This window comes from Anabrus simplex, chromosome 10, assembly GCF_040414725.1.
Source record: "Anabrus simplex isolate iqAnaSimp1 chromosome 10, ASM4041472v1, whole genome shotgun sequence".
Classification (NCBI taxonomy): domain Eukaryota; kingdom Metazoa; phylum Arthropoda; class Insecta; order Orthoptera; family Tettigoniidae; genus Anabrus; species Anabrus simplex.
Window position 1 is genome coordinate 9,485,170 of NC_090274.1, and position 17,164 is coordinate 9,502,333.

The 17,164-nt window shown below is 42.4% G+C and overlaps 1 protein-coding gene across 1 annotated transcript in view; it reads left to right on the forward strand.

Moving 5' to 3' along the window:
• The first annotated feature begins 2,644 nt into the window (after positions 1-2,644).
• Positions 2,645-17,164, forward strand: part of LOC136882320 (aldehyde dehydrogenase 1A1) — a 39,498-nt gene continuing 24,978 nt past the window's right edge. The window contains exons 1-2 of the mRNA XM_067154907.2: positions 2,645-2,801; positions 17,054-17,158. Of these exons, the coding sequence (XP_067011008.2) occupies positions 2,766-2,801; positions 17,054-17,158 (141 nt within the window). The 5' untranslated portion in view covers positions 2,645-2,765. The remainder of the gene's footprint in view (positions 2,802-17,053; positions 17,159-17,164) is intronic.

The window sequence follows — 17,164 nt, forward strand, 5'->3', positions numbered from 1 at the left end:
TCTGCATTCGGGAGGCAGTGCCGGACTTCACGCCTGGTCCCACCCATCGGCTGTCCTGAGAATGGTTTTCCGTGGTTTTCCATTCTCCTGCACTAGACGAATGCCGAGATAGTTCGTAGTATAGGTCACGGCCGCCCACCCCCTCACCTTCTCCGCACATCTTCACCGTAACAAATCTCCCGGCCTGAGAGACGGCGTCACCGTCTAAGACGCCCGCCTCCCCCTTCAGGAGAGGATTGAAAACATTTAGTAGTAGTAGTAGTACCGAGCTCGATAGCTGCAGTCGCTAGTATCCAGTAATCGGGAGATAGTGGGTTCGAATCCCACTGTCGGCAGCCCTGAAGATGGTTTTCCGTGGTTTCCCATTTTCACACCAGGCAAATGCTGGGGCTGTACCTTAATTAAGGCCACGGCCGCTTCTTTCCCATTCCTAGGCCTTTCCTATCCCATCGTCGCCATAAGACCTATCTGTGTCGGTGCGACGTAAAGCAAATAGCAAAAAAGTAGTAGTAGTAGTAGTAGTAGTAGTAGTAGTAGTAGTAGTATTAGTAGTAGTTTGGTCCAACCCCGTATGAAATGAAAGGGCGTGTCCGAGGACATGTTCGGCTCGCCAGGTGCAGGTCTTTTGATTTGACTCTCGTAGGCGACTTGCGGACCGTGATGGGGATGAAATGATGAAGAAGACACATACACCCAGCAACGCCAGTGCCAGCGGAAAACCAACGATGGTTAAAATTCCCGATCCTGCCGGGAATCGGACCCGGGATCCCTGTGACCAAAGGCCAGCACGCTAACCATTTAGCCATGAAACCGGACAAACCCTAATCAATCATGCAGTAGGACCTAATGATCCAGTTTCAGTGGTACAAGTGTTAAGGAAGACTTTAATTGATTCGGAACTATGAATGATTCTATTTGATTTAGTATCACATTTACTTAATTTCAAGAAATGATTTATCTGCATTTTTGTAAAATCATTAGCCCTACCCAATTCATTTTTAAATTTAAGATCCGAATTCTAGTTGATTTTTATGTCCCACTAACTACTTTTACTGTTTGCGGAGACGCCGAGGTGCCAGAATTTTGCTACGCAGTTCTTTTACTTGCCAGTAAATCTACCGACACGGGTATGGCGTATCTGAGTACCTTCTAATACCACCGGACTGAGCCAGGATCGAGCCTGGCAAGTTCTGAGCTACTCAGCCCACGAATAGAATCTAGTAAGATGGTTTCACAGATGACTATCAATTCCCCTTTATCAATAACTTTGTAAAGAAGTTGAGAACTGCATCTGTTACTGTTCTCCTTGCTCCGAAAAGAAGACCATAAACTTCAGACTTCCGAGTTCCATATAATAATAATAATAATAATAATAATAATAATAATAATAATAATAATAATAATAATAATAATAATAATAATAATAATAATAATAATAATAATAATAAATGCATCAGAGCATTAATTTTAGATCATTCTAAAATTGCAGATATTGAAAAACATGAACCTAAATTTCTTAGGAAAAGTTTCGGTCTCATGCAAGAAAATGGAATTTGGATCAAAAGGCAAACTGCTGATCTCTATAGTAACATAGTTTCATCAATACTGTATGGAGGAGACATTTGAGAATTTTTTGGACACATTTTTAGAATGGATAATAATAGACTCGCAAGAAGATTATTCAGTGTAAATAAATTCCCAAAACACGAGAAAAAATTGGCTGGGGAACAAGAGGGATCTGAATGAATTGAACATCGGGGAAGGCATCACGAGGAATCGCGAGTCTTCCAGACCTCAGTAAATAAACACACATTTATGGTGAAAAGTACCAGCGCGAGCGGTACAAAGTAGTCAAGAGAACTGAAGAGGCAACACATTGAGTTCATGAAGAGATTTAGGAAGAATAGGAAGACGAAAGTCATCAAGCAAATTAACAAGTTCCAACGCGGTCTATGAATGGACATAAGTAAATAATAATAATAATAATAATAATAATAATAATAATAATAATAATAATAATAATAATAATAATAATAATAATAATAATAATAATAATAATAATACCGAGCCAGTTGACGTCGTGGGTTAAGGCATGTGACTGTCAGAGCTTGCATTCCGGAGATTCTGGGTTAGAGCCCCACTGTCGACAGTCGTGAAAATGGTTTTCTGTGGTTTCGCATCTTGACACATGGCATATGCTGGGACTGTACCTTAAGGCCGCGGCCGCTTCCTTCGCGGTGGTAGTCCTGACCTGCCCCTTAGTCGCCATTAGACCTGTGTGAGTCCATATGGCGTAAAACTAATAACAATAATAATTTGATAAATAACAAGTCTAATCAAATTTCAACAAAAATATCATATTGATAATTAAAGGATCGATATAAAATGTGTCCTTGTGACTACTTAAATATTTCCAAGCTTTTTTTTTTTTTAACCCTCTCATGCTACGCCACTGATCACATCGACAGCTGCACAGGACCACTCGGGGTGGTTTCCTCCGTTATCGGTCGCCTGGAGATGACCTTCATTCCACAAGTGTGACCTTGCTATCTACAATGTTTACAAAGTCAAATGAATCACTGTGTTGTTCTATAACACCGCTGAGAGCGCTAGTGCACCGCGTGATGCTCCCGCCCCTATAAACTGTGCGGTTCCTGATCAAAGCTCCTTCTTCCTCGAAACGAATCTCTGCTCGAGTGTTCACAGCTGACTCTCTAGACACGCCCCGCGTCCTGTAAACTCGTAGACTTGAATATTACCGTACCATGGCCAACAGGAGTCCTGCTATCAAACATACACAGGTAAGTTGTCATCATTCACACAATATGGTGTGTGTTATCTAGACACTTTGTCGGTCTAGTTAGGAGTTGAGGACGATCTGACTTTAGTGCTCTCACATAGTGTGTCTGCCACCCTTGTTAGTTTTACACTCATGACTAGCAGTAGTTAAGGCCAGTAATTTAGTAACTAAGCGTGTTTGGACAAAACTGTTTAGTCCAGTAGTTTAGTAAAATGATTTATTGAGCTCGATACAATAAAATTTAAAGTAGACCGTCGCGTCACTTCCCACCAGCCCGGCATTGGACAGATCTGAACACCGTATCGTTAGTAGAGTTCATTATCATTCCGCGTATCTTATCAGTAGGTTTCGGAAGTCTATGACCTAAAGAAGTACGAAATATGCAAGTAAATATGCCCTAAATTATGATTTAAGCATTTTAGGGATAGCTGGCAAGTATAAGTCGGCCCCGTGGTATAGGGGGAGCGTGCCTCCCTGTTACCCGGAGGCTCCGGGTTCGTTTCCCGACCAGGTCAGGGATTTTTACCTGGACTTGAGGGCTGGTTCGAGGTCCACTCAGTCTACGTGATTAGAATTGAGGAGCTATCTGCGGCGATGTAGCGGCCCCGGCCTTGAAAGCCAAGAATAACGGCCGAGACGATCCGTCGTAATCTGAAGGCCGCCGGGCTGAGCAGCGGTCGCTTGGTAGGCCAAGGCCCTTCAAGGGCTGTAGTGCCATGCTGTTTGGTTCGGTTTTGCAAGTATTAGAGTATTACTCAGTCTTGCTTTCTGTGTCCTCTGTACTAACTGTTCTAAATTTAGCTCTTCTCTGATTTTAATATTTTGAATTCTATCTCTTCTTGTCTTTTTAACCGATGTTCTTAAAAGTGTAATTTCTACTGCTTGGATCTTACTATCTTGTCTCTTCTTCTTCTTAATCTGCTTACCTTCCAGGGTCGGTTTTCCCTCGGACTCAGCGACGGATCCCACCTCTTCCGCCTCAAGGGCAATGTCCTGGAGCTTCAGACTCTGGGTCGTGAGATACAACTGGGGAGGATGACCAGTACCTCGCCCAGGCAGCCTCACCTGCTATGCTGAGCAGGAACCTTGGTGGGGGATGGGAAGATTGGAAGGGATAGACAAGGAAGAAGGAAGGAAGGAAGGAAGGAAGCGGCCGTGGCCTTAAGTTAGGTAGCATCCCGGCATTTGCCTGGAGGAGAAGTGGGAAACCACGGAAAACCACTTCCAGGATGGATGAGGTCGGAATCGAACCTACCTCTACTCAGTAGAGGCTGAGTGGACCCCGTTCCAGCCCTCGTACCATTTTTCAAATTTCTTGGCAGAGCCGGGAATTGAACCCGGGCCTCCAGGGGTGGCAGCTAATCACACTAACCACTACATCACAGAAGCGGACACAGATTTAAGTACAGCAGATAATTTAATGCAATCTGTATCCATTTGGGTACTGGAAGAGTACAAAACTGGGTCATTTTTAACAGGTTTTATTTTGAAAGTTCAATATTGTGCAGGGATTGCAATACAAACTTCACAGTACGGTACTGGTATTTTATTCTAAGGAAACTGCACCATGGAACGTAGTCTCTGGGATGTGAACGCATTGACGACTACAGTAATATCCATACTGGAGCGTATCGAATGTGATACGAGCGCCCTCAAATACAATGTAAAACCTACGAATAACTAATATAAATTTAATTACAGCACGGAGGCCCGGGTTCGATTCCCGTCTCTGCCACGAAATGTTGTGAGGCGAATAGAGGAGGATAGATGGGCTCGGCCATGGGGAGCAAGAGTAGTGGTAAGTCAATGGGGCGATGATTGGACTTGTTTCTAATGACAAGAGGTGTGGGATTGAACGAAGCCAAAGAGCGAGTTGGAAACAGGATTGTGGAGACGCACAGTTAATTCACAGAGGCTTGCACACTGAACGCTGAAAGACATAGCGGTTAATAATAAAAATATATGTGCAAATACCTGTCTCCGAAAATATTAGCTTTATTTGAAAAGTATGGTTACTCTAATGGACCATTTACCATGTCGATCCATTGAGTTGGTACTTGTCTGTTTCCTTGGACTCTTCCTTCAACGGCTGCTAATTTAAAATGAACGCCAACCATAAGGCATAGTTTGCCCGTTGCTACGGTAACACTGTCTGCCCATCCATCCATACCTTACATCACAGCCTGCACGGTTGTTAGGTAACATTATCTGGCCATCCATCCGTACCTTACATCACAGCCTGCACGCTTGTTAGGGTAACATTGTCTGAACATCCATCCATACCTTACATCGCAGCCTGCACGGTTGCTAGGTAACATTGTCTGGTCATCCATCCATACCTTACATCACAGCCTGCACGGTTGGTAGGTGGCATTGTCTGGTCATCCATCCATACCTTACATCACAGCCTGCACGGTTGCTAGGTAACATTGTCTGGTCATCCATCCATACCTTACATCACAGCCTGCACGGTTGCTAGGTAACATTGTCTGGTCATCCATCCATACCTTACATCACAGCCTGCACGGTTGGTAGGTGGCATTGTCTGGTCATCCATCCATACCTTACATCACAGCCTGCACGGTTGTTAGGTAACATTGCCTGGCCATCCATCCATACCTTACATCACAACCTGCACGGTTGCTAGGTAACATTGTCTGGTCATCCATCCATACCTTATATACATCACAACCTGCACGGTTGCTAGGTAACATTGTCTGGTCATCCATCCATACCTTACATCACAGCCTGCACGGTTGCTAGATAACATTGTCTGGTCATCCATCCGTACCTTACATCACAGCCTGCACGGTTGCTAGGTAACATTGTCTGGTCATCCATCCATACCTTACATCACAGCCTGCATTGTCGCTAGGTTACACTTCCGTCACACATTTCATTACATTGCTCTATTTCGTGTATTTTTTTTATAACCCCGAGCTCTAAGACATTACATATTTATGTCAAAATTAGCCCGATACACGCTCCACTCACTGTTCTCTACTAGCCCACAATAACCTACGTCTCCTTAAATCGCTCCAACCCATCCGATCCCATATTAAAATTCCGCAACCATGAACGAAGTAGCCTGTAAACTGCCTTTCGTAAGCAGATGGCGTGCTGCTATGTAGTAAACAACTTTACGACCTACTCATGCACGCCACATGGCCGCCTGTTAACAACTAACGCATACAAAAAAGCCGCCTCAACTATTCCTCGTTCAAGTTTGTCTTTTCAAGGGCAATCAGCTATCTCTATGGCAACGAGATCTTGAACTTGCGCCTGTAGAAGGCCAAGGAGTCCTTATTGAGTTGTGTGAATAAAAAACTACCTTTCCTGGAGTATTTTTAAATCCTTGTCCGACTCGTTGGCTGAACGGTCAGCGTACTGGCCTTCGGTTCAGAGGATCCCGGGTTCGATTCCCGGCCGGGTCGGGGATATTAACCTTAATTGGTTAATTCCAATGGCACGGGGGCTGGGTGTATGTGTTGTCTTCATCATCATTTCATCCTCATCACGACGCGCAGGTCGCCTATGGGAGTCAACTCGAAAGACCTGCACCTGGCGAGCCGAACATGTCTTCGGACACTCCCGGCACTAAAAGCCATACGCCATTTATTTTTTAAAATCCCTTATCTCTAGCACTTCAATAGACTAGTACTGATGTGACGTAATACAACACGTCTCCCATGCCCGTGTAAAAAATAGGAAACCACGGAAAACCATCTTCAGAGCTGGCGACAATAGGATTCGAACCCACTCTCTCCCGCATGCAAGCTCACAGCTGCAGGACCCTAACCGCGCGGCCAACCCGTTCGGTGTTGATTTTATTTTACCTGACATATTGTTTGTGTACGTGTTATCTGTTTTGTATTCCTTTGGTAAGCTTTGTCGAGAGGCCTTGGATACAAGGAAGCAGTTCAATAAATAAATAAATATGCGAAGCAGTACGGCGGAATTCTTGAGACGTCATACCAGAAGTTCAGTGTTAATTGCCCAATTCGAAATTTTGAAATTAACCACCTTATAATAACTTTTGAGAGGCGGCTGTTCACAGTTTTCAAGAAAAGCAACCAACGGACAAGCGTTTCAGCAGAATGTTTCAAATCAAAGTAGTAATTGCAATAACTGTAATCTAATATTATGAACGTTTCAAACAGCTTAGTTTTAATACTGATACCTCAGGAGGAATATTTTCAATTCCATGATGTTCGCCAGTACGTAAACCTTATATTTTTATTTATGCCGGTGGCTTTACGTCCCTATAATTACGTTTACGGTTTTCGGAGATGCCGAGGTTCCGGAATGTGCACCGCAAGACTCTTTTACGAGCCAGTAAATCTACCGACACGAGGTTGACGTATTTGAGCACTTTCAAATACCACCGGACTGAGCCGACTTCGAACCTGCCGACTTGGGCTCAAAAGAGGCCAGCGCTCTACCGCCTGAGCTACTGGTAGGTGCATTAAAAATCGGCACAATAATGTTCCAGAACCGCTTGACCAATGAAAACACAATCATATGAGTGTTCCATAAATGTACCTTCCCATCACCCGAAATAACTGTCTAATGACGCATATAAAGATAATCATATTTTTTATGTCAATGGAAGAGAGAGAGAAAGAGAGAGAATGTTTGAAGAGAAGCTCTTGAGTAAAGTAGAGATGATGAGATGTGAATTCGGACTGCATCCTGCACTCATTAAGTAGGCCTGTGAATCCTTAGCATTTTGACATCATTATATGAGCCTTCATTCTATTCTGCCTATTTGAAAGCAGGAAAGATCACAATATAAAAAAACGTTGGAATTCAAGAGGACAACTTTGGACAAATGTTTGTTACCAGGAACAGGAATTAGGTATTCAATTCGTAATTTACCCAGGGAGCTGTTCAATTAAAAAATGTAGCTTCTTTCATAGTATCTAAGAAAATACTAGGCAAAAAACTGATAGAATACTACTACTACAGCCCTAAATGCAGATCAGTGGTTATTTATTTATTTATTTATTTATTTATTTATTTATTTATTTATTTAATGTTTGAACCATCCGGATATACCTTATTAAGTTCCTTTAGCATTCTAACATAAGTATGTCTTATGGCTGGGGGCTATCTGAAAATTTGCGTTAGAAAGTTAGTGTGACGGAAGTGTAACCATAGCAACCGTGCAGGCTGTGATGGATGATCAGACAATGTTACCTAGCAACCGTGCAGGCTGTGATGTAAGGTACGGATGGATGGCCAGACATTGTTACCTAGGAACCGTGCAGGCTATGTCTCATGGTTGGTGGTCGTTTGAAAATAGCAGCCGTTGATGGATGGCTGTGACCGACAGACATATTTATGATCGTTTGCGTTAAGTGGTTTCTTTTGTCTTTATACAAGTTATGTTATTACGGAATAAATACTGTTTCTTCTTCTTGTTTTCGAATAGGTCTACTATGGACCACGTTAAGTATCATTCATTTACGGTTCTTCCTCTTTCGATCGGCCCAGTACTTCTTCATCCTTTCAGTTTAATTGAAAACATTCAATAACACTGATTCTCGCGTTTCAAATGATACGTGTTAATACCTCGCTGTCAAAAGAAGTTGAAGGTAGCGCCTTTTAAGTTTCGTTTAAGTAGCCATTGGTTGGCGAATGATGCAAGTTTGAAGACATTCCGTTCCCTCAAGAAATGCTCTTCGGAATCACACCCCTGATTTTACAATGCTCATCTCTCTTAACATCTAGTAATAGGTGTAGAGAACAGCGAAGTTCCATTTAAAAACAAACGAAATATCTGTAGCTTTATCTCGGTAGATATTGGCAGTTTGGAGAAATTTTGCAAGTTCTGTTATAACATTTCTGGGAGTGAAAACATATCTTTAAACGAGTTATGAGTAATTTGAAGTGAATGTCTTGGTTGACTAACCCTGTATAATCGCAACCATGGTAGGATAAAAAAAAATACCCAACCTTATCGATCTTATACTCCCAATTAATAATAAACAAACCAGACGAGGCACGCACACAGAATACGTAGAAAGCCACCAAAGATTTCCCGAGAAACAAGTGAGCTTGTACCTACATTTTAAAGGCTGCTTCGCGCTAGACCAGTAATTTAGTCTAGTGGCAAGTGGTTTAATTCTAGTAATGGAGCAAACAGCACGTGGAAGGAGCACGTGTTCAGACACGGTTCACATGGTGTTCAAGTGTCGATTGCTGTTGAGTGTGGACTGCAAGATAATCCGGACAACGGTGGTAAATCAAGCAAGGGTTATGCTGGAAGAGGTGAAAGAAGAGATTAAAAATTAAAACAAGAGAGAACGGACACGAGAATGGACTGGTCGACGAGTTCTGGATGAAGCTTCCAATGTCCTTCTTAGAAAACTCGCCAGTAGCGTAACGTTAGGGCCTCGGGCCCGGGACTTAAAGGGCCCACAGACTTCCTCAAACAAAGTAAATAAGAATAATTTTACCCTAATGCCACTCAGCACAGGAAAAGGTGACATCGTGATGTGTTTGTAGAATGGGCCGAAAAAGTTTGTTTTTACAGTGCGTATCTAGAGAAATACCCGATGGCTGCATGTGCCTGCAAATTATTATTTGGTCGAGTCAAAGACGGCTCTGTCTCGTAACACGAGCGCCACGCTCTCGCACAAATATCTGCGTCAAGTTATTGTTAAAGAAACAGTCAACATTCGCACCAAAATGCATATTTTAGACCTAATTAATCCTGTTTCTGTTTCTTTCACAAAACCATAATTTTCGATATAAAGAACTACCTACGAAATGGTCATGACTCGTATGCCTTCTCTAGATCTACGAAACATAACTGTGTATTCCTCTCGCAGCTGTTTTCAGTTACTTGACGCATACTGAAAATCTGCTCCTCACAGTCTGTCTGTGGCCTGAAACCACTCAGCCGATTCCAGTAGCCTAATTCTTTCATCATTGGTACGATTATTTTTTCCAGATGATTATAGGCTATACACAAAAGGTAAGCAGGTAGTTAAAAACGTAGAGCAAGCCGGAAAATGTCGTGCGTCGGTGTCCCATAGTGTGCCTGAACTTTTGAGTCCATGGCCAAGTCGGTAGGTTAGATGGCTGGCTGCGGTTAGTCGTGTTAAGGATGGACTCCACCAAGTCAGCATTGAATTATGTTTTCTACTAACAACTTCATATGCATTTACAGCGGCTGTTTTTTTTTTAAACTCATGCTTAACCCGACGTCGAGAGATCTGTTTGTTTAAATCTTTTTCACAAAAATTAAACCGGTGAGTTAATTTGAAGAGGACGCGTCAAGAGAACATTATTTTATTACGAAGGCAGTGATTTTATGTACATAGCAACACGTCACACAGCGATGTTCAGATGTTTTAAAATATGCATAAATTGATCCTGGGGTTTAGAAACGCAGCGCTGCTATTAACCTTAAAACAGAAATCTAAGGTGCGTAGAAGAGAAGCCGCTAAAAGCAAACAACAATGTACCTCGTTTAATTACTTCCACTTTACCTTCTTCGGCTTCATAAACAATTTAGAGGTGTCGTAAATACTGCAGTCAGAAGTTGAGTTGAAGTAGTAAACGAGTCTGTTTACTCTTCAAGGTTTATGACTATGCGTTGTTGTTCAATTAGCATCTACGTGCGATGTGTTACTTAACGCCCGGCGATGCTCGATTGTTACCCTCTCACGTAACATAAGATCTGTGGTAGTAGTAGTAAAATGAATGGTGTTACATTTCTTTCTTCATCTATTTGTCATCGTTACCTAGCATTTAAGTTATGTAAATCGGAACTGAGGTATGTTGTATTGATAGTGCACTATTGACATAGGATCCGAAAGTTCAATGACTAGCCGTGTATAAAGTTCCAACGCGCTCTATGTATGGGCATAACGAAACAATACTACTACTACCATCACCACCACCACCACCACCACCACTACTACTACTACTACTACTACTACTACTACAACCGTTTATTAGTGACTTTAAGTCGCCGTCGTGATGTGGTTGTGTTATGTAATATGAAGTACGCCGCCTGCTCCTCTGAAGACGGAGACATTATAATTATGTTAATACCCATACAATTGCCAAGTAACTGTCTGAATGTGCTGAACTACTTTCGTCAGGTAATCAGGGCACTTTCTTAACATCTATGGCGACATCATCTTATATTGGCTATTAGTGGCATCACTATGCCGTTCGCCTCAGCCGTCTGAACTGAACATTAAAATCGAGAGGGCGGTGCCCTGAACAGGATTTGGTTTGAGTGAAAACATATCATGGCGGAGTTCCTAGATGGGAACAAAATATCTACATTCTGTGTTAAGGTAAGAAGAAATTGAGTAAACTACAGTATATCATCCACACAACAGGATATGTGGTTGCTAAAGACTCCAATACAATCTGAAGAGTTGGTTGAATTGTAAACCTAAAGGAAAGGCCGATCCAAAAGCTGATAAGTCTTAAAGACTGAATTATGTTCGGCCCAAGTGAGTAATATCCCTTTACATAATTATATACCTAGCTACTGAGTTGAGTGGTTCTATCACTGTCCTCCGAATATTCTGTGTGTGTTTTTCTCCGGAATATTTCACGCCTCCAAATACACAGACGCATGGTTAAGGATCACCTTAGCAGAAAAAAGATAATAGTCATTCAACAAGTATCAACATTTTCATGTCTTCTGTCCTTTGTTGATAGGTATCTTAATTCTTTGAAAGGCCGACCCTTTTCATATCTCTCTGATTGTCGTTAAGAGGGGAGGGTGAGCTTGCATTTCTCCTCGGGATAAGGGATAAATACATCGTCCCCCGTATGCCAAATTGAGATTTTGAATTAAATACACAGTTTGTTTGCGTTTGAAATGATCTTTGTTTTGCTGGTACTTCCTGTGTCGTATTTTTATTTTGTTAGCGAGTAAGTGCAAGTTAGGGTATTTTCTCAACTAAGTATGTGATTTGCTGTATCTCACAGACTAGAATACAAAACAAACAAAAAACGAATATAGCTCATTCGTGTAATTGTATTTAATAGACTATTTGTTAATATGAATTGTCGGAATCATGGAAGTGTCACGAACATAATGGAATCCAAAAGGCTGGAGTTGCACAGGGGCGCTTGAGAGAGTAAGATAACAGTTCACTTACAGGCGTAAGGATACACAGTAATAGGGCACTGATACATTGTCACCATTCTTGTCCAAGCACTTGTTCCAACTGTACTCTAACGCATGGAATGTCGGCAAGGAGGAAATCTTCATTCTGTCCCTGAACCACGTCATGACGGAATGCCCAAGGGCTGTATCGTCGTTGAATCGTTTACCATGCAGGTGCTTCTTCAACAGTTCGAAGAAAAGGAAATCACTTGGTGCCACGTCCGGGTTGTAGGAAGGATGGTCCAGATGGTTGATTTCCTCATCAGGAGAGGGACAGTGAATGCTACGTTACTGTGACACACTGGAACGTTTTCATGCAGCAGTGGCAGAAAACGACCTGCATGACAACGCCAGACCACATGCATGCAGCCAGCAGCGCGCGTGAATTTTTACAGCACTTCCCGTGGGAGGTACTAGACAATGAAATAAATCCCGCCACATGGTGTTGGCGTTAGAAATTGCAACCGATCGTAAAAGTAGGCTTAAACCTTCATATAGTACCGACCGAGCTCAGGTAGTTGGAAAAGATCAAGAAAGAAAAACAAATCTGACCTCCCGTAATCTCGAAGGCAATACGCTTGTGATGGTGGCGGTGGTGATTATTGTTTTAAGAGGAAGTACAACTAGGCAACCATCCTCTATATAACACTAATCAGAGAGAAAAAATGGAAGGGGTCCGACACTTCGAAAAGTGAAGGATACGGCCAAAGGAAGACAAGGGCCACGAAGGGCGTGAAAATGAAAGACTCCCTAGGCCTCCATACGTAATACCATCGGGGTCAGAAAAGAACAAGAGTTGACCAAGAGAGGTCGGATAGGATAGATGAAAGTGAGGTGCATGGGGCAAGTAATTGGAAGCAATGCCAGGACTCAGCTAAGGGCCCCGTGTTTGACAACCCAGACTCCATAGTTCAGAGCCCCTGGGGTCCCTTTTAGTCCCCTCTTACGACAGGCAGGGGATACCGTGGGTGTTATTCTACCGCCCCCACCCACAGGGGGGTATACGCTTGTGAGACCTTTATCTTAGCTTTTCCGATACCTTAATTCTTCTTCTTCTTCTTCTTCATCTGTTTACCCTCCAAGGGTCGGTTTTTCCGTAGGACTCAGCCGGAGATCCCACCTCCACCGCCTCATGGGAAGTGTCCTGGAGCTTCAGACTCTGGGTTGGGGGATACAACTGGGGAGGATTACCAGTAACTCGCCCAGGCAGCCTCCCTCACCTACTGTGCTGAACAGGGGCCTTGCGGGGGGATGGGAATATTGGAAGGGATAGAGAAGGAAGAGGGAAGGAAACGGCCGTGGCCTTAAGTTAGGTACCATCCCGGCATTTACCTGGAGGAGAAGTGGGAAACCACGGGAATGCCACTTCCAGGATGGCTGAAGTGGGAATCGAACCCACCTCTACTCAGTTGAACTCCCGAGGCTGAGTGAACCCCGTTCCAGCCCTCGTACCACTTTTCAAATTTCGTGGCAGAGCCGGAAATTGAACCCGGGCCTCCGGGGGTGGCAGCTGTTCACACTAACCACTACACCAGAGAGGCGGACACCTTAATTCTTCAATTACAAATAATACAGGATGGTTGCCAGTTGTACTTCTCCTTAAAACCATAATCACCACCGACTTCAATCAATCAATCAATCAATCAATCAATCAATCAATCAATCAATCAATCAATCAATCAATCAATCAATCAATCAATCAATCAATCAATCAATCAATCAATCAATCAATCAATCAATCATTCAATCAATCAATCAATGAATCAATCAATCACTACTGATCTGCATTTAGAGCAGTCGCCCAGGTGGCAGATTCCCTATCTGTTGTTTTCCTAGCCTTTTCTTAAATGATTGCAAAGAAACTGGAAATTTATTGAACATCTCCCTTGATAAGTTATTCCAATTCCTAACGCCCCTTCCTATAAACGAATATTTGCCCCAATTTGTCCTCTTGAATTCCAACTTTGTCTTCATATTGTAATCTTTCCTACTTTTAAAGACACCACTCAAACTTATTCGTCCGCTGATGTCCTCCCACGCCATCTCTCCACTGTCAGTTCGGAACATACCACTTAGTCGAGCAGCTCGTCTCCTTTCTCCCAAGTCTTCCCAGTCCAAACTTTGCAACATTTTTGTAACGCTACTCTTTTGTCGGAAATCACCCAGAACAAATCGAGCTGCTTTCCTTTGGATTTTTTCCAGTTCTTGAATCAAGTAATCGTGGTGAGGGTCCCATACATTGGAATCATACTCTAGTTGGGTTCTTACCAGAGACTTATATGCACTCTCCTTTACATCCTTACTACAACCCCTAAATACCCTCATAACCATGTGCAGAGATCTGTACAGTTTATTTACAGTCATGTTTATGTGATTGCCCCAATGAAGATCTTTCCTTATATTAATACCTAGGTATTTACAATGATTCCCAAAAGGAACTTTCACCCCATCAACCCCGAGCACCTCGTGGTAACAGGACTCCTAATTATCCGTGTACACGAATAAACATGCATACTGTACCAGTAATAAGCTGTCCATTTCTCAGTAACGTGTACACGCATGATTCAGGCTATACGAATGTAAAGTTTCACGGTTACTTGCTGCCACGGTTTTTCAAACCGTGCATTTACAAGTTTACATATGTCTCCCAGTTATTGTGTATCCTTTTGTTTCAATACTGATGTATCTATAACGGAACTAACAACGTTTCTGAAGTTTCTAAACTCTTTTCATTGCTGCAATACTAAAAATCCACTTTAAAAATATGTTTGGTCAAATAGAGGAATAAGTACGGTACTCCAAACTACGCTAATAGCGATGCAGTCACTGCAGACTTAAAAGTGCATGCTGAACCGTCAACAGGTTCACAATGTAATTGAATGTCGTTATCAGATCCCTATTCATAGTTTCTCTCGAGTTTCATAATGCATAATTATTACACTTAACAAATAATATTTAATCCTCCAAAAGAATCTTGAGCCACGCTGTAATTTCACATTCTTGATGTCTGTTACGAAGTGGTTTTAATAGAAGTATTACACTGAAGTGAAAAGAATTACTTACTACTCCCGTTATGTTTGAAAGTGGTACAAAAGCACGGTAAATTCAATACATTCTGTATGCGTGAAGTGTCTCTCTGTAACGTAACGATTAACGCGCTATTAGCCGCCATCCTCGGGGGCCCGTATTCGATTTCCGATACTGAATGGCAGCGGGGCTGGTATGTATGTAGCTCACTTCCATTAGCGTGTGCCTGAAAAGAGCTACTACACTATACACGAGTATACTGTACTGTATAATTTATTTCTTTTAAATAACTTCTAGTTCTATAATAAGACGAGGCAAAATAATTATGAAAACATAATTGATGGTGAAATACTTCTGTTATATAGAGAGCCTCCATGGTCCAGGCGACATGGCGCCGGCCTCTCACAGCTGGGTTGCGTGGTTCAAATCCCGATCACTCCATATGAGATTGTGCTTGACAAAGCGGAGGCGTGACATGTTTTTCTTCTAGTACTCCGGTTTCTCCTGTCCTTTCCTCTCCATTATAATTTCATTTCATCTGTCAGTCACTAATCATTGCCCCAGACGAGTGTGGGGGTCTTCGCCAGCCGGCACAATTCCTATTCTCGCCGCTAAATAGGGGGATGAACATGTTATTTGCAGATAATATTGTGATTTGGGGAGAAGAGGACAAGAATGTTCAAGAACAGTTGGATGTGGTGAATGGGAAGATTGAAGAATGTGGATTGAAAATAAGTGTAGAAAAGAGTAAAGCTCTTGTTATGACTAGAGGGGAGAAGGAAGGGAAAGGTCACATTAGACTTGCAGACAAGCCCCTGGAAGTAGTGGAGACGTTCAAATACCTGGGGAATGAATATAATGGAGAATGCTCGACTGGATGCTGAGTTTAGTAAGAGGATTCAAGCTGGAAGCTGTTTCTATAATAGTGTAAGAAACATGTGCCAATGGAAGCAAAGGAAACTAAGTACAAGATGTATTACGTACCGTACCCATAACAACTTACGGAGCAGAAACTTGAACAATGACAAAGAAGGATAGGAGTCGAATATAGGCAGCCGAAATGAAGTTCTTGAGTAGTATGATACAGAAGAGTAGAAGAGACAAAATAAGGAATGAGAAAATCCGGGGGGAAATTGGAGTGGAAAAACTGAATGGTAGAATAGAGAAGACCCGACTAAGATGGTCTGGGCACATAAAGCGAATGATTGATGAAATGATGCCAAAATTTAAAAGAAAGGTGATGCAAATGCAAATGCCAGGAAGGAGAGACCGCGGACGATCACGATTGAGATGGAAGGACACAATCCAACGCAGTATTACAGAAAGAAACCTGGACTGGGACATAGTGTTGGAGGAGGAGTGGTGGAAAGTGGAGAGGAACCATATTTGCCCCTACCCGGCTACAGCTGGATAATGGGAGATGATGATACCAGTCTGAAAGACTTACAAATGTATACATGATGTGTCGTTACTAAATCTTTGTGAAGTACACAAACGCTTCCTGGAGGCTTATGAAATATCCAGATAAGCTATTTAGCTACTAATATGAACAGGCCTATAAAGAAAAAAAACTGGACCCATTGCGCAACATTCCACGAGTCTGACATAATTTCGAACGAATTGGACGTGCGGTCAAGTTTGCGTAGCTGTGAGCTTGCATTCGGGAGATGGTGGGTTCGAATCTCATCGTCGACAGCCGGTTTTCTGTGGGTTACCATTTTTACATCGTAATTACGGCCGCTTCCTTTCGAATCCTAGCTCTTTCCAATTCTTGCGTCGCTAAAAACCTTCAGTGTGACGTTAAGTCACTAACAATTTTTTTCCTGTTTTCTGAGATGCCTTAGTGCCGGATTTTTTTCCCCCCCTAGACTGAGCCAGGATGGACGCATCTCAACCATCCGAGCCCTCTCACTAGTATTAAGAGTGGATGGTTATCCTGTTATATTTCTTAAAACAATAACAGAACCACCACCTCCAATACTTGTAACATGTACAATATGTTGTTTAACCCCTGATAAGACTGTATATATTTTTTTCCTTTTAACTTGTTACCTCATAGTTACTAATGTTTCTTGTTCCAGCTGTTCATCAACAACCAATTTGTGGACTCTGTGTCAGGCAAGAAGTTCTCCACCATCAACCCAGCCACTGGGGAGAAGATCATAGACATTGCCGAAGGAGATAAGGTAAGT